The sequence below is a fragment of the Aethalodelphis obliquidens genome, unplaced genomic scaffold (assembly GCF_003676395.1).
Source record: "Aethalodelphis obliquidens isolate GAN/ISIS:26980383/991018 unplaced genomic scaffold, ASM367639v1 scaffold44, whole genome shotgun sequence".
Taxonomy (NCBI): Eukaryota; Metazoa; Chordata; class Mammalia; order Artiodactyla; family Delphinidae; genus Aethalodelphis; species Aethalodelphis obliquidens.
The window spans coordinates 12,430,912-12,449,225 of NW_020837988.1; the positions used below are offsets into that span (position 1 = coordinate 12,430,912).

Here is an 18,314-nt window from a genome sequence, read left to right on the forward strand (position 1 = left end):
TTGCTTTTGCCCAAATATCTTTATTTCTTTGTCCAAGTACCTCTGTGATGATTATGAACAGGAAAAGTAGCAAAGAATGTCAATTAAAACCAATAACTTACTTATTTCCAAAGCACTTTAACCACAACTAAACCATCAGACCCCCCCGCTCCTTAGATGTAGTGAGTGGCCAAGTGGGCTGTGGAATACCCGAGAACGTCTGCCCATCCTCACGCCGAGGGTAAGGCGTCATTCAGATAACGTGAAGGTTACGGAACAAAGTGAGGCCTGCACGGGGCTTTCCTGTCGGAATTCGCATCTCAACCTGAGACCAGAGCAACAAACCTTTGAAAAGCCAAGACAGGAGAAGCCAGAGGACAACCTGGATGGGAGGGGGTAGCTTTTCCTGCACAGGACTGAGGCCGGCTGGTCCAGCCTAGAGACAGTGTCCCCAGAGCATCGCCAACCCTAAGGTCAGCCCTGCCCGCCACCCAGAGCGTGGGCTTCATCCTTCCCAGATCTGCCCAAAGTCCTTTAAAAACAGGAACCACGATCCAGGCCATCATGTGGGTGGTGGCCCTGCCTTTCTGGAAACTGCAACCATGACCCAAAAGGGAGCAGATCCCAAGCCACTGTCTGCACGTGGAAGCTCGGCCCCTACAGCCCTGAGACACGCATATCATCACCACGGTGCAGAAGGGACACCCGGCAAACCAAGGGGCGGACCCAGGGGTCCTGGCTTCCAGACCCTCATGGAGCCTCCTCAGGTGCCACGCAAATGGCTCATCCCAGGGTCCAGGAATGCTGCCCCTTTCTGTATGAGCCCAAGCAGCCCTGTGACTGCAGAGTGTGGGGAGCATGTGGGGCTGCGGTGGCCGTGTCCACAGGTCCATGCTGGGTGGGCGAAGGGGAAAGTGTTGAGGCTCCTGGGTCAGGGTGGCCGGGAGAGTCCTGCTCCCAGAGCCATTTCTGGGGATCCCTTTGCACTCACAGCGGGTGATCAGCTGTTCTCCCAGAAGATGCCCAAACCCCAGGCCAGTTGCTTTGTGGGGCGGCCCTGGGACCTTGCCCGACCCTGGCAGAAGCCAACTGATGGACATGCTGCCCTTATCTTGGGGCCGCGCTACCCAGGCTTCCCCCATGACCAGTTTATTTACTATTCCTGGCTCCCCTGTTACTTTTATGTAAAACGCATGGACAGCTCCAGGACGAGAAGAGGGTTGCTAAGACCTGAACCTGAGCAGACGGACCCTCAGCTTGGCAGAAGGCCCCAGGCGAGCTGCGGATGGCCACGCTGGGAACACCCTCGGACCTTGTGTCAGGGACCCTGTCTGGTGATGGGGCAGAGCCCAGCCTGGCATGAACATGGTGCCAGGGTGACTCTCAGTGGCCAGCAGTGTTGGGGGCTCTGCCCAGAGTCGCCAGAACATCAGATGTTCGCCTCCACCCAGAATCCAGCAGTATCAGCCCTCCAGCTGCTGTTCCCAGAGCCGCCTGCCCCCAGAACCTTCTCCAAGGTGCCATAATGCTGATTCTGGTTCCCCGAGTGGAGGCTGCTGGCCCCACTCAGCTTCATCCACACTTAAGTCAGTCTCCAGTGGCCGGGTAATGACACTCTGTCTGCTGACAAACGGGGATTCCACCCCGGGCACGGGATCCCTTCCTGAGAAAAGGAGGGCATGTTGGCCCTGCCAGCTCCCGGGCCCCACATCAGCATAGCAAAGCCAACGCTGATGCCTGTGAGGGGAAACTGGTTCCCTCCATTTACTCACAGTTGAAAAATGATCAAATGTTAGCAAATCAAAATTCAGGATGATTCGTAAGGCACCTTGTTCAGTGGAAATGGGCTGAGCGAGAGGGAAGGGGTGTGTGGCCAGCATGGCTGCTTCCCTGCAGGGCTGCTGGACAGGCCTCCCGGGGCTATGTGAATGTTGGGTCCGCGATGCCATGGTCAGGGTCGCAGGTGAAGGCGATGGTGATGGCGTAGCGGGTGCCCCAGTGAACCTTCTCCACCCGGTGCAGGTTCTCAGACCCCGAGGTGAAGAAGGACACCCGACCTAGGAGAGAGGAGAGCAGAGCATGACTTCAAGGCCATATGTGTGGCCGGGCCTCAGAGGACCTGTGTTTAGGCCAATGCAGCAACACGACCAACCGGGCAGGCTGGAGAAACAGCTGATGCAGGAAGGCGGGGGTTGGAGACAAACCAGCAGGAGAGCCCTCGCACAGGACGAAGGGCACCCCAAGCACCCAGCCCAGCCTCCGCGGGCTCTTTGTGGGGCAACCTGGACTTGGGGTGAGGCCCTGCTGCCACCCCCAGGGGCCTCTACAAGCCATGTGACCTCCTCAGGCCCACCTTATGATCTTCTTTCTTTTTTTTTTTTTTTATGATCTTATTTCTAATCACACATGAAACAAAACCAAACCCTGCGAGGTGATGACAATGTTTTGGCAACGGATCAGGGAAGGCGTGTCGAGACAGACACCCAGCGCCTGTAGCTCCCTCCAGGGCAGCTAAAGACAGGACTCGGGAGGCGGCTTCCGAGCGTCCTGGAGCAGGGGTCCTCCACCCACCTGTGTTCAGAGAACCCCGTGTTTATGGGCTTCCATATTTAACTGGTCTCATACACCCACCATAGATTTTTTAGGACAAACGAGTTGACCGTTACAGAATCGTGTGGGAGGAGCCCCGGGATCCTGTAGGCGCCGCGTCACCGCCACACGGCCCTGCCCCAAATGTCCCATGACAACTTCATTTCTCTTCAAAAGGTCACTGCCAGGAACTCAACTGCTAAATCTTTGAGAGAGGAGAAAAGTCTACCCCAGAGTCTGCTGCTTTCTGGTTGTAAACAGAGAACCGTGCTCTGCCCGGAAACAAGGGAGCAAAAGAAATCGTGTGACACACGGAAACCTCTGCATGGGGGCCCGGGGACACCAAGAACTCAGACCCTCCTCTGCACCAGCCAGGCCGCCCCTGACCTGAAGGAAACACTCTTTCCCAGAGCAATCTGGAGTCACGCCACTTTCTGAGGCTCACGTTGCTAAAGGACGTTTTGTCCTCAGTCTTTCCACTTTTAGTCACACCTGAGACCTCAGACACGTAGCCAGGCCCGTCTGCCCATCCACGCCATCTGTGCACGCCTCTGTCGCCACCCCACTGCAGACACAGTTATCAAATGTCGCCGACTTACAGCAAGAGTGGGGGTCTCTGGGCGCCCCCCCCACACCCCAGCATTTCTGCACACTTTGCAAACAGAGGCACCAAAGAACAGAGAAGAAAAGGACTGAGGAAAAGTGAAGCTCCTCGTGGCCTGTGGGACAATAGGAAACCGTCCACCATTCATGTTGGAGCCTCGGAGAGAGGAGGGGTTCATACTGGGGCAGGAAAAGGCGATCTGAAGAAATAATGACCAACACTTTCCCTAATGTGACGAAACTTTGACTTTTAATCCAATAAGCTTAGCAGGATAAATACTCCAAGTGGGATAAATACAAACAACTCCACACTGAGGCACATCATAGTCAAACTGATGAAACCAGAGATTAGAGAACATCCTGGAGGTGGCAGAGCAAAGAGGCAGCTACTATGGGGCAGTGACAGCGGTGACAGCAACAGGGGAGCCAGAGGAAAGGGATGATGCTTTTAAAGAAAAAGGAAAAAAACCCACCAATCCAGAATTTCACATCCAGTGAAAATATCTTTTAGAAAAAAGGGTGAAATAAGGACATTTTCAGAAAAACCATCACCAGCAGACCTGCACTCCAAGAAATGCTGAGGCGGAAGGGGAATGTACCTGTTGGAAACCTGGATGCACAGGAGGGGACGGAGGGCTCTGGAAAGTAAGTGGGAAAACTGAAAACATTCAGCATATTTTCCTGTTAATTTCCATAAGAGAGAATGAACTCTTCTAGGGAAAATGATAACCTCTTTGGCACAGCCTGTCAGAGCAGCTGCATCACGCTCCCCGCCAAACGCCAGGCTCCCGGTGACGTCTGTGCGGATGGGACAGAGTTAGTGACTCTCGTCCTGTTGACCCGGAACGGCAATCTGCTGACCCAACCCAACGTCAACGTGATAGCTTGTTGAGGAAAGGCCCGCAAGGGCTCACAATCTTGCCTAAGACCTTCTTTCCTTTTTAATGCACCAGTAGTTAAGCCCCACACCTATTCTGACAGCTCCCAAGTCCAGAGTGATCAACACAATGACGGGCACGACACAAACACCAGGAAGAACCCGAGGGCAGGCCGCCAGTCATCAGAACCAGGAGGACACTGTTGGCATGAAATCACCACCCGCGCAGTGACCAGCAGGCCAGCGCTGGTAACTCACCCCACAAGGCGTAACACTCACACGGAGGCGACGGCCCACCCAACCCCAGAAACGTGAAACTTTCGGCATTCATGAACAGTGCTTTCTGGCTTTTTATTTTCTTCAGTAAACAGCTATTAGATTATCACCCACTTCTTTAAAGCAGGATTTAGCTCGGCAACTTAGTAACCAAAAATACAGTCATCTCCGTTTTTGGAACCCACCTGCATTTCTCCTCTTAGTCCACAAGCATTCCTGGACACCTCCCAGAAGCACGTGACATGTGACCCCCAGCCTTAGCACCAGCAGCTTCTCTGGCTCTTGGTCCATTAAAGCCTTGGAGCTGCAGGGCGTTCTGAGCCCCTCCTGCCCACTGACCTGCGCCTGGGTCTGCCCCCCTCCAGCACTCACCCCCTGAGGGAAGAGAGCCAGTCCTGAGCTGTTTAACTTCCTTTCTACACCTCCTGATGTCCAAGCCACTTCTGCGTGGATTCAGCGCTACTGCAAGGAGCATTTGGACTCAGTGGCTTGCAGGACCGCCTCATGGCTGACGGGAACATTCTAAACCAACACAGGTGGACAGCCTCATTGGTTTGAGCTGCCTGCTGCCAGGCGGAAGCGGACACAGCTACACACCCAGTAAGCAGGGTGACGCAGTGGGGTCGGGTGAGCCACGGCAGCAGGTGAGTGGTGCTGCACAGTCGAGGTGCCCAGGCCGGAGCCAAATGGCCTGGCTCTGTCTCTGAGTCTCATCTGGGGCTGGGCCGGGGCCTGGGCTGCCCCTCAGGAAGCCCCTGGGGGATCCCCGCCCCTCCCCACCCCAAAACCTGGGGAGGAGAGGGGACGCTTCCTCGCTCCACACATGCTCACTGAGCAGCACTGAGTGTCCGAGCTGGGCTGGGGGCAGCGGGAGCTCTGGGACCACCAGGTCGGGTGTGGTTTACCAACATTAGGTGAGGATCACTGCCTCATCCGTCTGTCTTAAGCTTCTGAGTCACTACAGGGGATGGAGTGGGGGCTGGCTCTGGGAACTCACTCCGCAGTGACTCAGTGACCGTGGCCACGCCCACTTCCTCCTCTGACGAATGTGCTCCATGGACACACTGGACACACCGTAAACGCTGCATCCCGGGAAACGCCCGCCCATGAGTCCTACCTGCTCTCGGCTCCACCGTCTTGTTGGCCCCCTCCTCCATGAACACAAACCGCCCACCACCGAAGTCATCCAGGTAGTCGGAGAGGTACAGCAGCGATGTGTAGTCGAAGGAGCCGTAGGTCACCTGCGGGGCAGAGCGTGAGGGCGTGTCACCGTCTGCTTGTGGGAGGACACGCTCCTCAGGGAGGGACAGACCCAGGCCTCGCTCTGCCTCCCAACTACAGAAAACCCTCTGCTGAGCACAGGCGTGCGGTCCTGCCTGGTTCCCGCACAGTCAGAGGCGCAGCCCACGCCAAGAAGCCCACACGCGTGAGCCCCAGGGCCGCCACGCCACCCACCCACCCACCAATAGGACCCTCCCGCGTCAGCACAGGGAGCAAAGGTGGTGCTTCCGCTCCTTCTCCAGATGTGGGCACCCCAAGCTTTCTTTTAAATTGTGGTAGAATACACAAACCATACAATTGACCACTTTACCCATCGTTGAGTGCACAGCTCAGGGGCACTAAGCACATTCACACTGCTGTGCACCCACCCCCACCGACCATCGCCAGAACTCTTCAACCTCCCAAACTGAAACTCTGTTCCCATTAAACACTAACTCCCCACCACCACCACCCAGTGCCCACGCTACACTGTCTGTCCTTTCCTGTCTGGTCCTCTTTGCGTGGACATTCTTTTGGAAGATGGCATGGGCGGTGGAAAGCAGGGGATGGGGGGTGAAATCTGTGCTCTGGGCTCATAGGAGCGTGGACCCTCTGGGCCTGGATATAATGTAAACAGGAGGCACTATCATTTGTTTCCCAAGGACCCCTTGAAGTCCGGGACGGGAGGTGGCCGGATAGTTGTCCCATCTGTGGATCTTCAGGACTTACTATAGGTAAGGGGTGCCACATGAAGAGCTTGATTTCAATGTGAGATAGAGGAGTTTGCTGTCTGTAATATGTGAAGCAGGTGTTGTTTCCAAGGACATAAGAACTCATACAAATTAGCACCTACTTATTAGAGGGAATCAGTGAGATAGGCTATTTTTTTTTTTCCACGCAAAGATAGTGACTTGCATGTACAAGGAATTTTAATCACATGATAACAGCTCCCAGCCTGAGGAATCATTCAATTAGTAAGACTGGGATAAGAGATAAGGAAGAATGAAAGAGTCCGAGGACAGCAGCCCAAAGTCATCCTACCAGTGCCCTATCGCACAGCCCAAGGCTCCTGTGTTTAGGAATAGATTCTTAAATGATTTTACTGACGCCTGTAGGCACCATGGGAGCGGTACACAGAAGCCCCAGGTCAATATCCATAACACATTTGATCAAGGCTCAAAAAGTCCAAAAGCCCCGCTCCCCCTGCAACCAGCTAGACCACCATCACCGTGACAGTGGTCATCTCCTGAGAGAGGGTGGGCTGACCAGGAGGGAGAGGCAGCAAGCCTGCCAAGGTGACTGAGTCCCTGTCACCTTCTCATGAACTCAGTACCATGCCATCTGTGGGACTGGACTTTCTACACAGACCTGAGCTCCCTCCACCTCCCCCACCAAGACCCCACTTAGGGGCCCCTTATCCAGCATCAGGGCACCAAACAAACATCAAAGTGACCTAAACCTGAGAACAGCCCAGGGCAGTGCTTCTGAATCGCTTCAGCAGTGAACCTCATGTCCACTACCTGTATAAAACATAAAAGAGACCCGGGGGCGGGGGGTGTCCAGGAGCCTGACCCTCTCCTACCCACCCAGCTCAGATTCTGCAAAAGAACCACCCCAAACCCACATGAACACAGTGACCTGGGAAGGAGGCAGGTAATGGCAGGTGATGGGATGGCAGAGGCCAGCGGGGCCTGAGCTGTCCTGAGCTAGAGGCTGGAGAGCTTCAAGGGAAGGAGCAGATGCATGGGGTCCCCTTGTGCGAGTACGTCTTTTTGCTGTGTCCATGCGTGAGTGACCCCTTGGCTGTTATAGCCACCCTGGTCCTGTAGACCCTGTCCCAAGGTCTCCTGGCTCTGAGATGTCTGAGGCTACCCCACTGGTCACTGTTGACTCGTTTTCTCTGCCTGAAGAATTTCTTCCTTATCTTTCTTCCTTTGAAGCTGGATCACCAAACCAGGCTACATTCAGTGTTGTCTTTCCTGAACCCACACTTCCTGGTACATGGAGGGCTGCTCTTCCTTCGTTGCAGGGAAATTCTCCGGACTCCGTCCCACGCATGAGGCTCCTTGCTGTGCGAACCTGTCTGTCCTCCACACACGTCGTCTTTGCCCTCAACCCCATAAAACCCTGTTTTTCCCTCTGCAATATCTACGATGATCTTATACTGAAGGTCTCGGTCCTGGTCCCCTAATGAAATAATGCACCTGGGCAATGGTTATCAATGGGTCAATGGCTGCTAGAGCCATGAAGTGAGGGTGGACAGGAGGCTTGATCGTGGATGGATCAGACCGAACCCACTGATCAACCTTAAGCCCATGGGAAGAGAACGAGCAGACACTGTACTCCCCCTTAGGGTGAAGCCCACACTTCCAACCCGAGTTCCATCGAGCCCTCCAAGCTGCACTGGCTCAGACAAGCCACTGGCCACATAAAGCTACTTCAATTTAAGTTAATTTAATTAAATACTGGGTTCCTCAATCTCACTAACCACACTTACGTGCTCCCCTCCTCCACTGAGCTCAGACAGTCGAGATGAAATAAACACATGCGTATCTGACTGAACTTCAGGCAGAAGCCCAACCTGCGAGCTTCTGCCCAAACCCTCTGCTTACTTTTCACTTCGCTTCCTGTGTTCCAGGGTCAAGCAACACAGAGATTATCTGGGTCACCTGAGCACACCCGCGGCTGGGGTGACCGCCAACAGCCCTCAGACGTTTCCGTGGCCAACCGTCCCCTGGCGCCACGCTGCGTGTGCTGGCTGAGTGGGGCGGGGCAGTGGCTGCAATGCAGGCGGGAGAGGGCTTCAGCTGTGGCTGACCAGGACCGCAGATTGATTAGGCGCCACTGTGTCTAGGGAACAGCAAGAGATCAAGAAAGGGGAATTTGCAGAATCTGGAGTGGTCGAGAAATCTTCCCAAGGAAAGGTGAAAAGTGGGAAGAAGGGGGCCTCCTGGGCAGGGTGCGGGACGCAGGCCCGAGGAGAGACCACACGACAGAAAGGCCAGGTCAGTCAAGGCCGGGTCAGGTTATATCCGACGAAGCTCACAGCTCAGGTGGAGACAGCTCTGCGTGTGGGAACAAGTAGCAAAGGATGGTCCCCATCAGGCCCTCACTGTTCTGTAATGTGCTTGTCACAGTCTTCTGTCACCTCATCACGCGAGAAACAAATCTTATCTCCTCGACCTCATCAGTGAGAGAGGAAACTTCTAAAACCCTGACCACGTGAACAGACAGCACCCAGCTTGGGCCGTGGTGGACAAGCCCCAGGTTCGCTCACCTTGTCCACGTGCGCGTGCCAGTACTCGTCATGAGCCGTGCAGGCCGCCGTGCTGTTGATGCGGGAGAAGAAGGTGGGCTTCGTCAGGTGCAACAAGGACGCGCTGATGCCAAATGCCTGGGCGATTGCCAGCTGGACCTTCTGCCGCAGGTCCCTGCCGAGACGACACAGGTGTCAGCCACACAGGAAAGAATTCTCCCCGGGCCCATAGGGCCCGCACCATGTGACACTGAAACGGAGCAGGACCCTCTGGTCCTTGCCCCCAACCCCCATGTTCTCAGCCTGCCTTTTGTCTGTGGAAACACTTTAGCCAAAGAATAAGTTTAATCAGAGAAGTGAGAAAATGCAGAAACAAAGGAAAATAGTCAAACGAGACCAAATAATAATAGTTTAGTCATTAAGCAAAGTCAAGGACCTTTAGTTCCCCCTCAAGGGCTATAGATAATATTCTGAGCCATATCCTGTGAGCTGTTTTGCAGATACTGAAGCCCCCACCAGGCTGAAGGAGGATGACTACATGATGACCGAATTGAAGCCACGACATAAGCTACTCCACTTCACACAATTCCGAGAACTGGCCTCAGAGAAATGGGAACAAACTCTGGAACTAAAGATTAACTGTACTTAACCAAGATGACGCTGGTCAGACCACATTACTGGTTTCAAGCTGACTGTCAGAACTGACTATGCTGTTCTGCTCCCTCTCTCTGCCTATACAACCCTGAAACTCCCCTTTAAAAGCCCCTGTCCCCTGAGCAGCAATCAGGAGTTGGTTCTCAGACAGGAGTCCACCCTCTCCCCCGGTTGCTGGCCCCTGAAATAAAGCAACCTTTCCTTCCCCACCAACACTTGTCTCTCAAGAATTGGCTTTCGAGCAGCGAGCAGCTGGACCTGGGTTCGGTAACACTACAGAAAGACAAGGGCTGGCAAAGGTGAAAGGTGAACAGATGCACACACAGGTCCGCACACGTGGGACAGGGTATCACGTACACACCCAGGAACCTGAGGGCCAGTTCTCTGCAGGACTGACCCCAGCACTCCCAGCCCTGCCACCACCGTCCCCCTTCCTGACCTGGGCATTCCTTCCCTCACCGGTACAACTGGAAGTCCTCTTCTGAGAAGATAGTTTGTATTTTATCCCCAAAGTATCTGTGAAAAAATGAGTATTGACAAATGTGATGTTTTATTAATGTTTCCTTATTTCCTTTAAATTCAGCCTTTCCTCCAGTTAACCAGCAAGTCCCTGAAAACCAGCTGGTCCTTATGATCTTGGAGCTGCTCCTTCTACAGTGATAACTGTGTGATAAAAGGGAGGAGGGTGGGAGGGAGGGACCTGGCAGGTGGGGTGACATTTATCAAGGTTGGGGGAATCTCTTGCTTCTCCTGGCCCTCGGGGAGGATCAAAGCTTCTCAGGAGGCAGCTCTCAGGAGCCTGGCCTGCCGCTCACCTCTCCCACCTCTCCCTCCAGCCCCACCCCTTGGTCCATTCCTAACTAAGCTGTTCCCTGAAGCTAGCTGGCAAGGATCCCGCCCTTCGGAAGAGCTGCACCTTCCAGTCCTCATCTGGCCTCGGCCCGATGGCAAACGTCGCAATTTACCCAAGACTTGAAGCCGCTCTGATCCATACACGCAAGCCTCACTCAGGTGTCTCCAGCTAAGAAACGAGCAGAGACCCCACCCCACCCCCGACCCCGGGGTTCTCACCTGTACAGGTTCACAAAGTGCTTCCCGACAGACAAGGCCCCCGAGTGCAGGTCCAGGATAGACGCCTGGAAAAGACGTTGGCAGGGCGGCGTGAGGGCTGCCTGGCAGGCGACTGAGCTCTAAAAGCCACCAACGTTAAACACGTGTTCCTGAGACCCATCTTTGCACACCTGGGTCAGGGCGACGATGCACATGGGCTGGGTGTCAAGACGTTTGGACAAAGGTGTGTGACGGCGGATATTTCTCTCCTGCCCTAAGAATGGAGACTCTCTGGTCTAAAATTCTGAAAACAGTCCACAGATACAGTTCCTCCATGGGTCTAAGAACAAGCCCTTCCCCCGGCTTTGCTGTGGTATAACCAACACACAACGACCTGCTCCTGGTTAAAGTGTTCAGTTTGGTAAGTTTTGATGCTGGCATGCACCAGTGAAACCACCATCACTACCAGGATAGGAAACACATCCATCACCTCAAATTTCCTTGCACCCTTTGCAACCCCTCCCTCCTGCCCCTCCCCAGGTGCCTTCTGCCACAGCAGCTGGTTACTTTCTAGAACCTGAGGCCCTGGAGTCATGAAGCTGCACTTCGCTCTTGGCCTGGCTCCTTTCACTCAGTGTTGCCTCCCTGTGACTCCCTCACGTCGGTGCAGTACCCGCTGCCCACTGTCTCATGGCCAAGGGGCACCCATCATTTGGGGAGGAGTCACTTGTTGGTCCATTCACCTGGAGATGGACACATGGGCTGTTTCCAGCTTAGGGCTGTTGTAAATGAAGTGGCTGTGACACTGGGACAGCATTTCATCGTGGGAGATGCTCTTATTCTCCTGGGTAAATGCCCAGGAGTGGAATCGCTGGGTCATAACCCTTTAATGAACAGCCAGTGTTTTCCATCCCTGCCCACCCTGCCTCCGGGGGGCCTTCCCACGTCTTGAGAGGGGAGTGGGCGCCAGCACGGACCACCTCTACCCTGTCTGGGTGTCTTTTCTCATGGATGCAGCGATCAGCCCAGGGGTTCGTCTGAACACAATTTGGGCTTTAAAAACGTTAACTGCACTTAAAGGTATCAAACCTGGATGATTCATTGCAAGACAACTTCCCGAGTAAATGCTGAGCGCCGGGCAAAAGATGAGTCCACGCACGAATAGGTTTTTAATAAATATTCCCCTGAACTGAACCAAAATAAAAGGAGAAGCTTAATTTTCAGATCTCAAGAGGAAAGAGCCTGCAGAATAAAAGACTCATGAAGATAATCACCAAACTATGCAGAGGAGAGTGGATCTTCCTACGGGCCCACATGCCAGGCGAGGAGATCCCCATTTGGGACCACACGAGAACTCCGGCCAACGTAAGGTGCTCGCAGGGGTGCACTCCTAAGCCCGCCCAGGAAGCGGATGAGATGCAGAGCTGAATTGGCCTGTCCAAGCTCCCCATGGTTGCCGTAAACAGTAGGCTTAAAACAGCAGGAATTCATCCTCTCAAGCTCTGGAGGCCAGAAGGCCGAGATCAAGGTGTCGACAGGGCCCCGCTCCTTCCAAAGGCGCCAGGGGAGGATCCTTCCTTGAATCTTTGGACTTCTGGTGGTCCCAGGGGTCCCTTGGTTTGTGCCACATCACTCCACCTCTGCCTCCATCTTCACACGGCCTCCTCTTCAATCTCAAATCTCCCTCTGCCTTCCTCTTCCAAGGACTCTTGTCATTGGATTTAGGGTCCATCCTGGTAATCCAGGAAGATCTCATCTTGAGACCCGTAACTTAATGACATCTGCAAAGACCCTTTTCCCAGGCAAGGTCCCATTTACAGTTCTGGGTGGATGCATCTTTCAGGGGCCACTGTTAGACCCCCTGCAGTCTCGCCTGGTGGATGACAGTCCCCATGCAGCACCTGTGGGAGCCTCCTCCACCTTGCATGGTCCTCACTGTTTCCCACCAGCTCCTCCTGCGTGTGCTGGCTCTCCCATTCCCAGGGCCGTCACCCTCCTCAGTCGGCCCCTGCTCGTCACCTGCTCTGTTCACTCACTGCCTACGACCTCCCCCCACTGCCCCCAACCAGGATGCCTGACACAAAGATGTGATCCGAGGCAGCCCTCCTGTGAAGGGAGGGGGTACTTCATTTCCAGGAGCAGGGCCTGAACACCCGGTGCCCTCGCCTTCCCCTCGGAGGGAGAGCAAAGTTAAAGGGGTAAAAAGAAAACCGAAGCAGGAACGGCACACAACTCACCCCTCCGTCCGATCCTCCCAGGGACAGCCCCTTCTCAGCTATGCTGTGGGGAAGACCGTCTTAAATCAGAATTCAGTTAACAGCATCATCTATGATACATCTAGACACATATCAACCAGCACAACTAGCACAACGTTAACAGACTGCTTAATGTTGATGACAAAAATCACATTTGGACCAAAGGACTTGACTTTCAAGCTAAGTGAGTAAATGTTAATATTTTGTCACCATCTCCTTAACCACGTATGACATAGCTTGGGGACAAGTGGGCTTAGTTTCCATCTTTAGCTCAGAGACCTGGTGCTGAGTTGAATGGGTTCCTCTGGACTGGAAGGTCCCTCTCCTGTCATCACAGGCTGCGGGGGCAGCCTTTGTAATCACCAGCTCAGGAGGCAGTGGCCACATGGTGGCCTGTGCTGGAGCTCACAGGACCACCCACGTCACCAAAGATGCAGGGGCTTCTGGTGCCTTTGACAGATGCTTCATGGCCGCCCGGGAAACTGACTGGGGGCTGGATCCATCCCTCACACCAGGGACCCTCCCCACCCAACCAGCCTCTACAATGTTATCTAGAAACAGGAGGAACATCTCCCCTCAAGACACAGCTCGGCATGCGGACCAGACGCTGCTCCACTGGGCACATGCTTGGGTCTGAACTCCTTGTTGGAAAATCAGAGCTTCAAGATCTTGTTTTTAAAAGACAATAAGGAAGAATCCAGTGCCAACTACTTCTGAGTAAGACTTCCTGCCCTGTCATGAGTCACGGCTAGGAGGCAGGAGGGCTATCCCAACCAGTTTTGGAGAGGAGACGAAAATAGTCTAGTGACCGCCTGGGGCTGCTGGGTGAACACACTGTCTTTACACAGGCACCTGCTGGGCCCCTCAATGGCTGACGGGACAGCATCCCCTCAACCTCCCCACTGGGCCAGAACTGCTGCCTCTGGAGAGGGCCCAGGCCTCTGGAAGGTTCCGTCAGCAACCACATCACTGATGACAACAGCCTTTCCTCCTGGAAATCAGAAAAGCCCCTCTTTGCCTTGGAAGTGCAAAGGGGAATTGTTAGGGAATTCTAATGAATTTCTTTAAATCATCCTTTTAGTAGTAATTCCCTGTGCTTCACCCACAGCCCCACTCTCCTGCTCGTTCAGGACAGAAACTCAGAGACACGTGTACCTGCGAATCCTCCGGGCTTCGTCCCTGGTGATGATGGCATCGCTGACGCCCCGGCCACACTTCCTCGGGGAGCAGCCTGGAGAGAGTTGAGCTGGGATGAGACGCCAACCCCGCTGAACCCCGACTAAAGAGCTGCCCGCTGCTGTCAAGGACTCACCTGTGGGCGGCCCTCTCCAGGGACAACGGAATTTTGTGGGATGGGGCCTTGCCTTCCATGGGATTAGGGGGGCAGGTTTGGCAAATAAAATATAGGCCACTCGGTCAGATGTGAATTTCAGAGAAGCAACGGTGACTTTCCAGTACAAGCAGAGCCCCTGCAGCGCACACATCTCACCGGAAGGGGGTAGGTCCTGGCAGCGCCACACCAGGTGGGTCACTCCTGAAGCAGCTGACACTCTACCCACCCTTGAGAAAACAGCCCAGAGGCGGCATCCACGGTATTCTAGAACCATCACTGACCACAGATCCAGACCCATTGGCTAGTGCCTCCTGGATGACCAAAGCTGTGCTTGCAACTGTAGTCACTGTCCTTCTGCAGGGCCTGGCAAAGCTGCCCCAAGGTGGTCACCACACACTCTACCCTGCTTCCTCCTGCCTCTGCACCCAGGACTGAGCTGCTTAGAGGGAGGAGGATGGGGGAGCTTGGATGGGGCCAGGGTCGGGGTGAAAGTGGCCAGGGTCGGGAGCACAGGGCCAGGGTGGACACGGCCAGGGTCAGGGTGGACAGGACCAGGGTTAAAGTGGCCAGGGTTGCCACTGGGTTGGGGTGGACAAGGCCAGGGTCAGGGTGGAAAGGGCCAGGGTCAGGTAGATGGGGCCAGGATGAGGCAGAGCACCAGAGATGGACAAGCTTAGCAAGCCCCTGGTATCCTGGCGCCAAGGGCAGGCTGGCTGCCTTGCACTGGGTGGGCCCTAGGATATGTCCTGGCCGATGAGACACTCTCATGGCCACCCCCTGGCCTTGGGACACTCTCAGGACACACTGGGCTGGCTGACCTTTAGCTTTCATCCTCCTTTCTCTCTTCCTGCCTGGAACATGCCTGGAGGTGGAGCGATTGTCCTGGGACCATGTGAGCCACATGCTGAGTGGCAGAGATGGGGCGCTCGGCCTGGGGCGCTTACAGGGAGCCAGGCTGGCCTGGGGTGCCTTTTTCTGGGTCTCATCATGTGGGAAAAATAAACTTCTACGTGGGGGTCATTAGGGGAGGGGTGCCTCAGTTCCACAGAGCTAAATACAATATATTAATATAGGTGTTTTTATTAAGACATAAAAATGCTTTTTATAAAAGTTGAAGGTAAAAGCAAAAACAACGATAACCAAAAGACAGCTTGGGGAGCGACATCATGTCAACAAATACATTTTAACACAAAAGAATTGTGAGAGGGGAAAAGATTGATAACAGGAACAGTTTCACCAGGAAGATGCAGGGGCAACAAAAGCACCAAGTGACATCGCCTCAAACACCTCTGGCGGCGAAGCGGCCACCAGACCCAGAGTCTCAGTGGGGACCCTGCCTCGCGGTTCCCAGTAACTGGGGACGGCGAGACAGAAGTTCAAGAAGACAATCCAGCAGCGACACAATAGGCTCAACGTGAATGAGCATCAAAAGCATAATTTGGTGAGAAAGTGAGTTGTGAGTGGCTGACAATGTCAGTGCACATACACGAGTGCACACGCTGCAAACACGCACACACACCACCCAGACACACAGGCCCAGGGCAGGCGGAGCCCCTGTCAGCTACAGGAGGAGAGAGGGGCGAGGGATGGGGAGTCCAGAGGCTTTAATGCACACTCCACCATTTTTTTTTTTTTGGTAAAATATATATAACCCCAAATTTACCATTTTAACCATTTTAAAGTGTACAGTTCAGAGGCGTTAACTATGATCACGTTGTTGTACAACCATCCCCATCATCATCTCCGGAACATTCTCATCTTCCCAACTGAAAACCCATACCCGTCTCCACTAACTCCCCCTCCACCTCATTCCAACAGTTTTTAACGTTGATAAATTATTAAATGGGTAGGAAAAATACGTTCTCAAAAGCTGTGACTTTAGAGTGAAAAAGCTGACCAAGACAGAGAGAGCATGCCCACAACAGAACCTATCCACTTTCCTGACCCCCTGAAGGGAAAGGCAGCCCCCATTCCCTGGGCGCGTCTTTGCCTCCCTTCGTCTAAACCCAGCTTGTGTGCATCACAATGGCGCCCCTTGGTGGAAGGATTTAGCAATATTTTCTTGGTTCAAGTCCAAAGCATTGCTCTGAAGAGAAAAATAAACTGAATTTTGTCTTTAAAACCCAGTCACTCTGGTTAGGTTTTTAAAACTGCTGCCCTCGAGCAGAGGAGTCAGGCGCTGGGATGGGGCACACGACATGGGGGAAGGGCCTCTGGTATCTACGTTCCCTGTTGCAACATCTTCTGCAGTTACAACACCCTAAGACAGAAAATGCCTTTTCTGGGTTCCACTTGCTCATTACTATCATCCCAGTTCTGTTACATCCTTCCAGGCAAACCGCCTCTTCCATCAGATGGCACCCACAGTGTGGGGGACCTCAGTGAAACACTGGCCACGGCCTGGGCAATGAGGCCTGGGCAGTGACCAGTGGGCCTGCCCCTGCACAGGCAGGGCCTGAAACACCCACACTTCCGGGTCCATGTGTGGGCTAACCAACCGGGGGGGGGGGACGGGGGGGCAGCAGCGGGGGGTGAGGAAGGTCACCTGCCCAACGCCACCCCCACACTACTTTCAACCTGATTCCCATCAATTCATTGTAGCAAAAAAAGACGCATTTTGAACACACTGAATTCCATGTTAACATGCTGCTCTTTCCCGGATCACCTCGGCATCATGTACCTTCAAACCTTCGGTGACTGTCATAGTCCTCGGAGCAGGGCACCTCAATGAACCTGCCTGGCAGGACCTCACTTCGATGAGCTAGGACCTCAGTGATGCTGTCATCACCCCCCAGACTGCCCCAGAGCAGGAGCGCAACGAACGTGGTGCAGGCCCCCAGGACGGCAACTCTCAGCCACTTCTTCCACACATCCCGAGGCGCCCGGACACTCTTGGTGCTGAGAACAGAAAACAGCTGTGGTCACCCAAATGCACCTGCATGTGCTGAAAATGCAGACCACAATGACCAGAGACCACAATGACCAGAGACCACACCCACCCTTAGTTATAGCCTTAAACTGTTCCCATGCTGGCTGCTGTCAGAGCTACTCTCAATCAATCCAGAGGCACTCGCCAGCATGGGAGGATGTGGTGGGGAACGTGCCCCTCACCCCATATGACCAGACAGGGCTCACTTGCTCCCAAGGGCAACAAGATGAACTGCCTGTTGGTGTTCCTCCCAGCCTGGCCAGGCCCATGGAGAACCTGTCTGCGAGGTCCTGGCAGAGTCTGTGGCACCGATCACGTTGCCTGCATCCAAAAATGACTGCCACAACCCCATGCATATGGTCCCAGTGCACATGCCTGTGCATGCGTGCGTGCACACACACACACAATGTGAAGTAAGTTAAGCATGAGTCAAGCCCACTTCACTAAAACCACCAGCCAGCCACAAAGAGAATACAAGTACAACAGAAATGATTCAGCAGTAAGACACTTTCTGTACCACCCGGGTTAACTGTGGGATTCACACTGCCTGTGCAGAAGTTGTAGGCGTGTCTGTGTGTGTGTGCACACGTGTGTCTATGTGTGTTTGGGTGGTATATAACCATGCATATGTGTGTCTGTGTACATGCATGTGTGTTTTCACGTGTGTGTAACTGAGTAGCCGTGCACTCTGTTATCTAAGAAAAATGTGAAGGGCTTGAAGCACTGGCAGAAATGAGAAAAGAGATCCAGGCATCCTTTCAGGAGGTGCACCTCATGTCTTCAAGTATATGATTAAAAGCAGATAGCCTGCCTTCTATTTTTCTATGTTTCTCCACACTGCAAATTGCTATATATATAACACACAAATTCCGATTAAATAAATCCCAAGGTGGGCACAGCTCACTCAGACTAGGTTGGGTGAATACATGATCATTTTAAACAGGGAGCATAGGTGCCCAGAACACAAAGACCCCCACCCCCACTCCTAGAACTGCTGTCTAGCCTCCAGCCCACCTGGTCTCCTCTAATTAGACCAGGGTGGACACCTCACTCCGGTGGCCCCATCATTTCTCTTCCCCAATTCCGAATGGGGCAGGGAGACTGCCCGCCCATCTCAGCAGCAGGGGCTGGAACCCCAACTGAAGGTGCAAAGCTGTAGGTGACACCTTCGCCTGGAAGAGCCCGGCTGCTGAGACAGAAAGGGACAGAGAGGAAGGGACAGAGACAAGAGGGGAAAAAACAGCCACCTGGGC

The 18,314-nt window shown here is 53.9% G+C and overlaps 1 protein-coding gene across 2 annotated transcripts in view; it reads right to left on the reverse strand.

The window, feature by feature from the left end:
- The window catches only part of OGFOD3 (2-oxoglutarate and iron dependent oxygenase domain containing 3), a 19,081-nt gene continuing 767 nt past the window's right edge, over positions 1-18,314 (reverse strand). Inside the window, exons 2-9 of one of the 2 annotated variants that reach the window (XM_027081119.1) lie at positions 16,813-17,030; positions 13,955-14,030; positions 12,782-12,824; positions 10,566-10,630; positions 9,954-10,010; positions 8,862-9,015; positions 5,442-5,565; positions 1-2,036 (exon numbers count right to left, since the gene is read on the reverse strand). In XM_027081119.1, coding sequence (XP_026936920.1) covers positions 1,900-2,036; positions 5,442-5,565; positions 8,862-9,015; positions 9,954-10,010; positions 10,566-10,630; positions 12,782-12,824; positions 13,955-14,030; positions 16,813-17,030 — 874 coding nt within the window. In that variant the 3' untranslated portion in view covers positions 1-1,899. Of the gene's footprint in view, positions 2,037-4,937; positions 5,566-8,861; positions 9,016-9,953; positions 10,011-10,565; positions 10,631-12,781; positions 12,825-13,954; positions 14,031-16,812; positions 17,031-18,314 lie in introns of those variants that run through there. The other variant, XM_027081118.1, reaches the window with a different exon arrangement.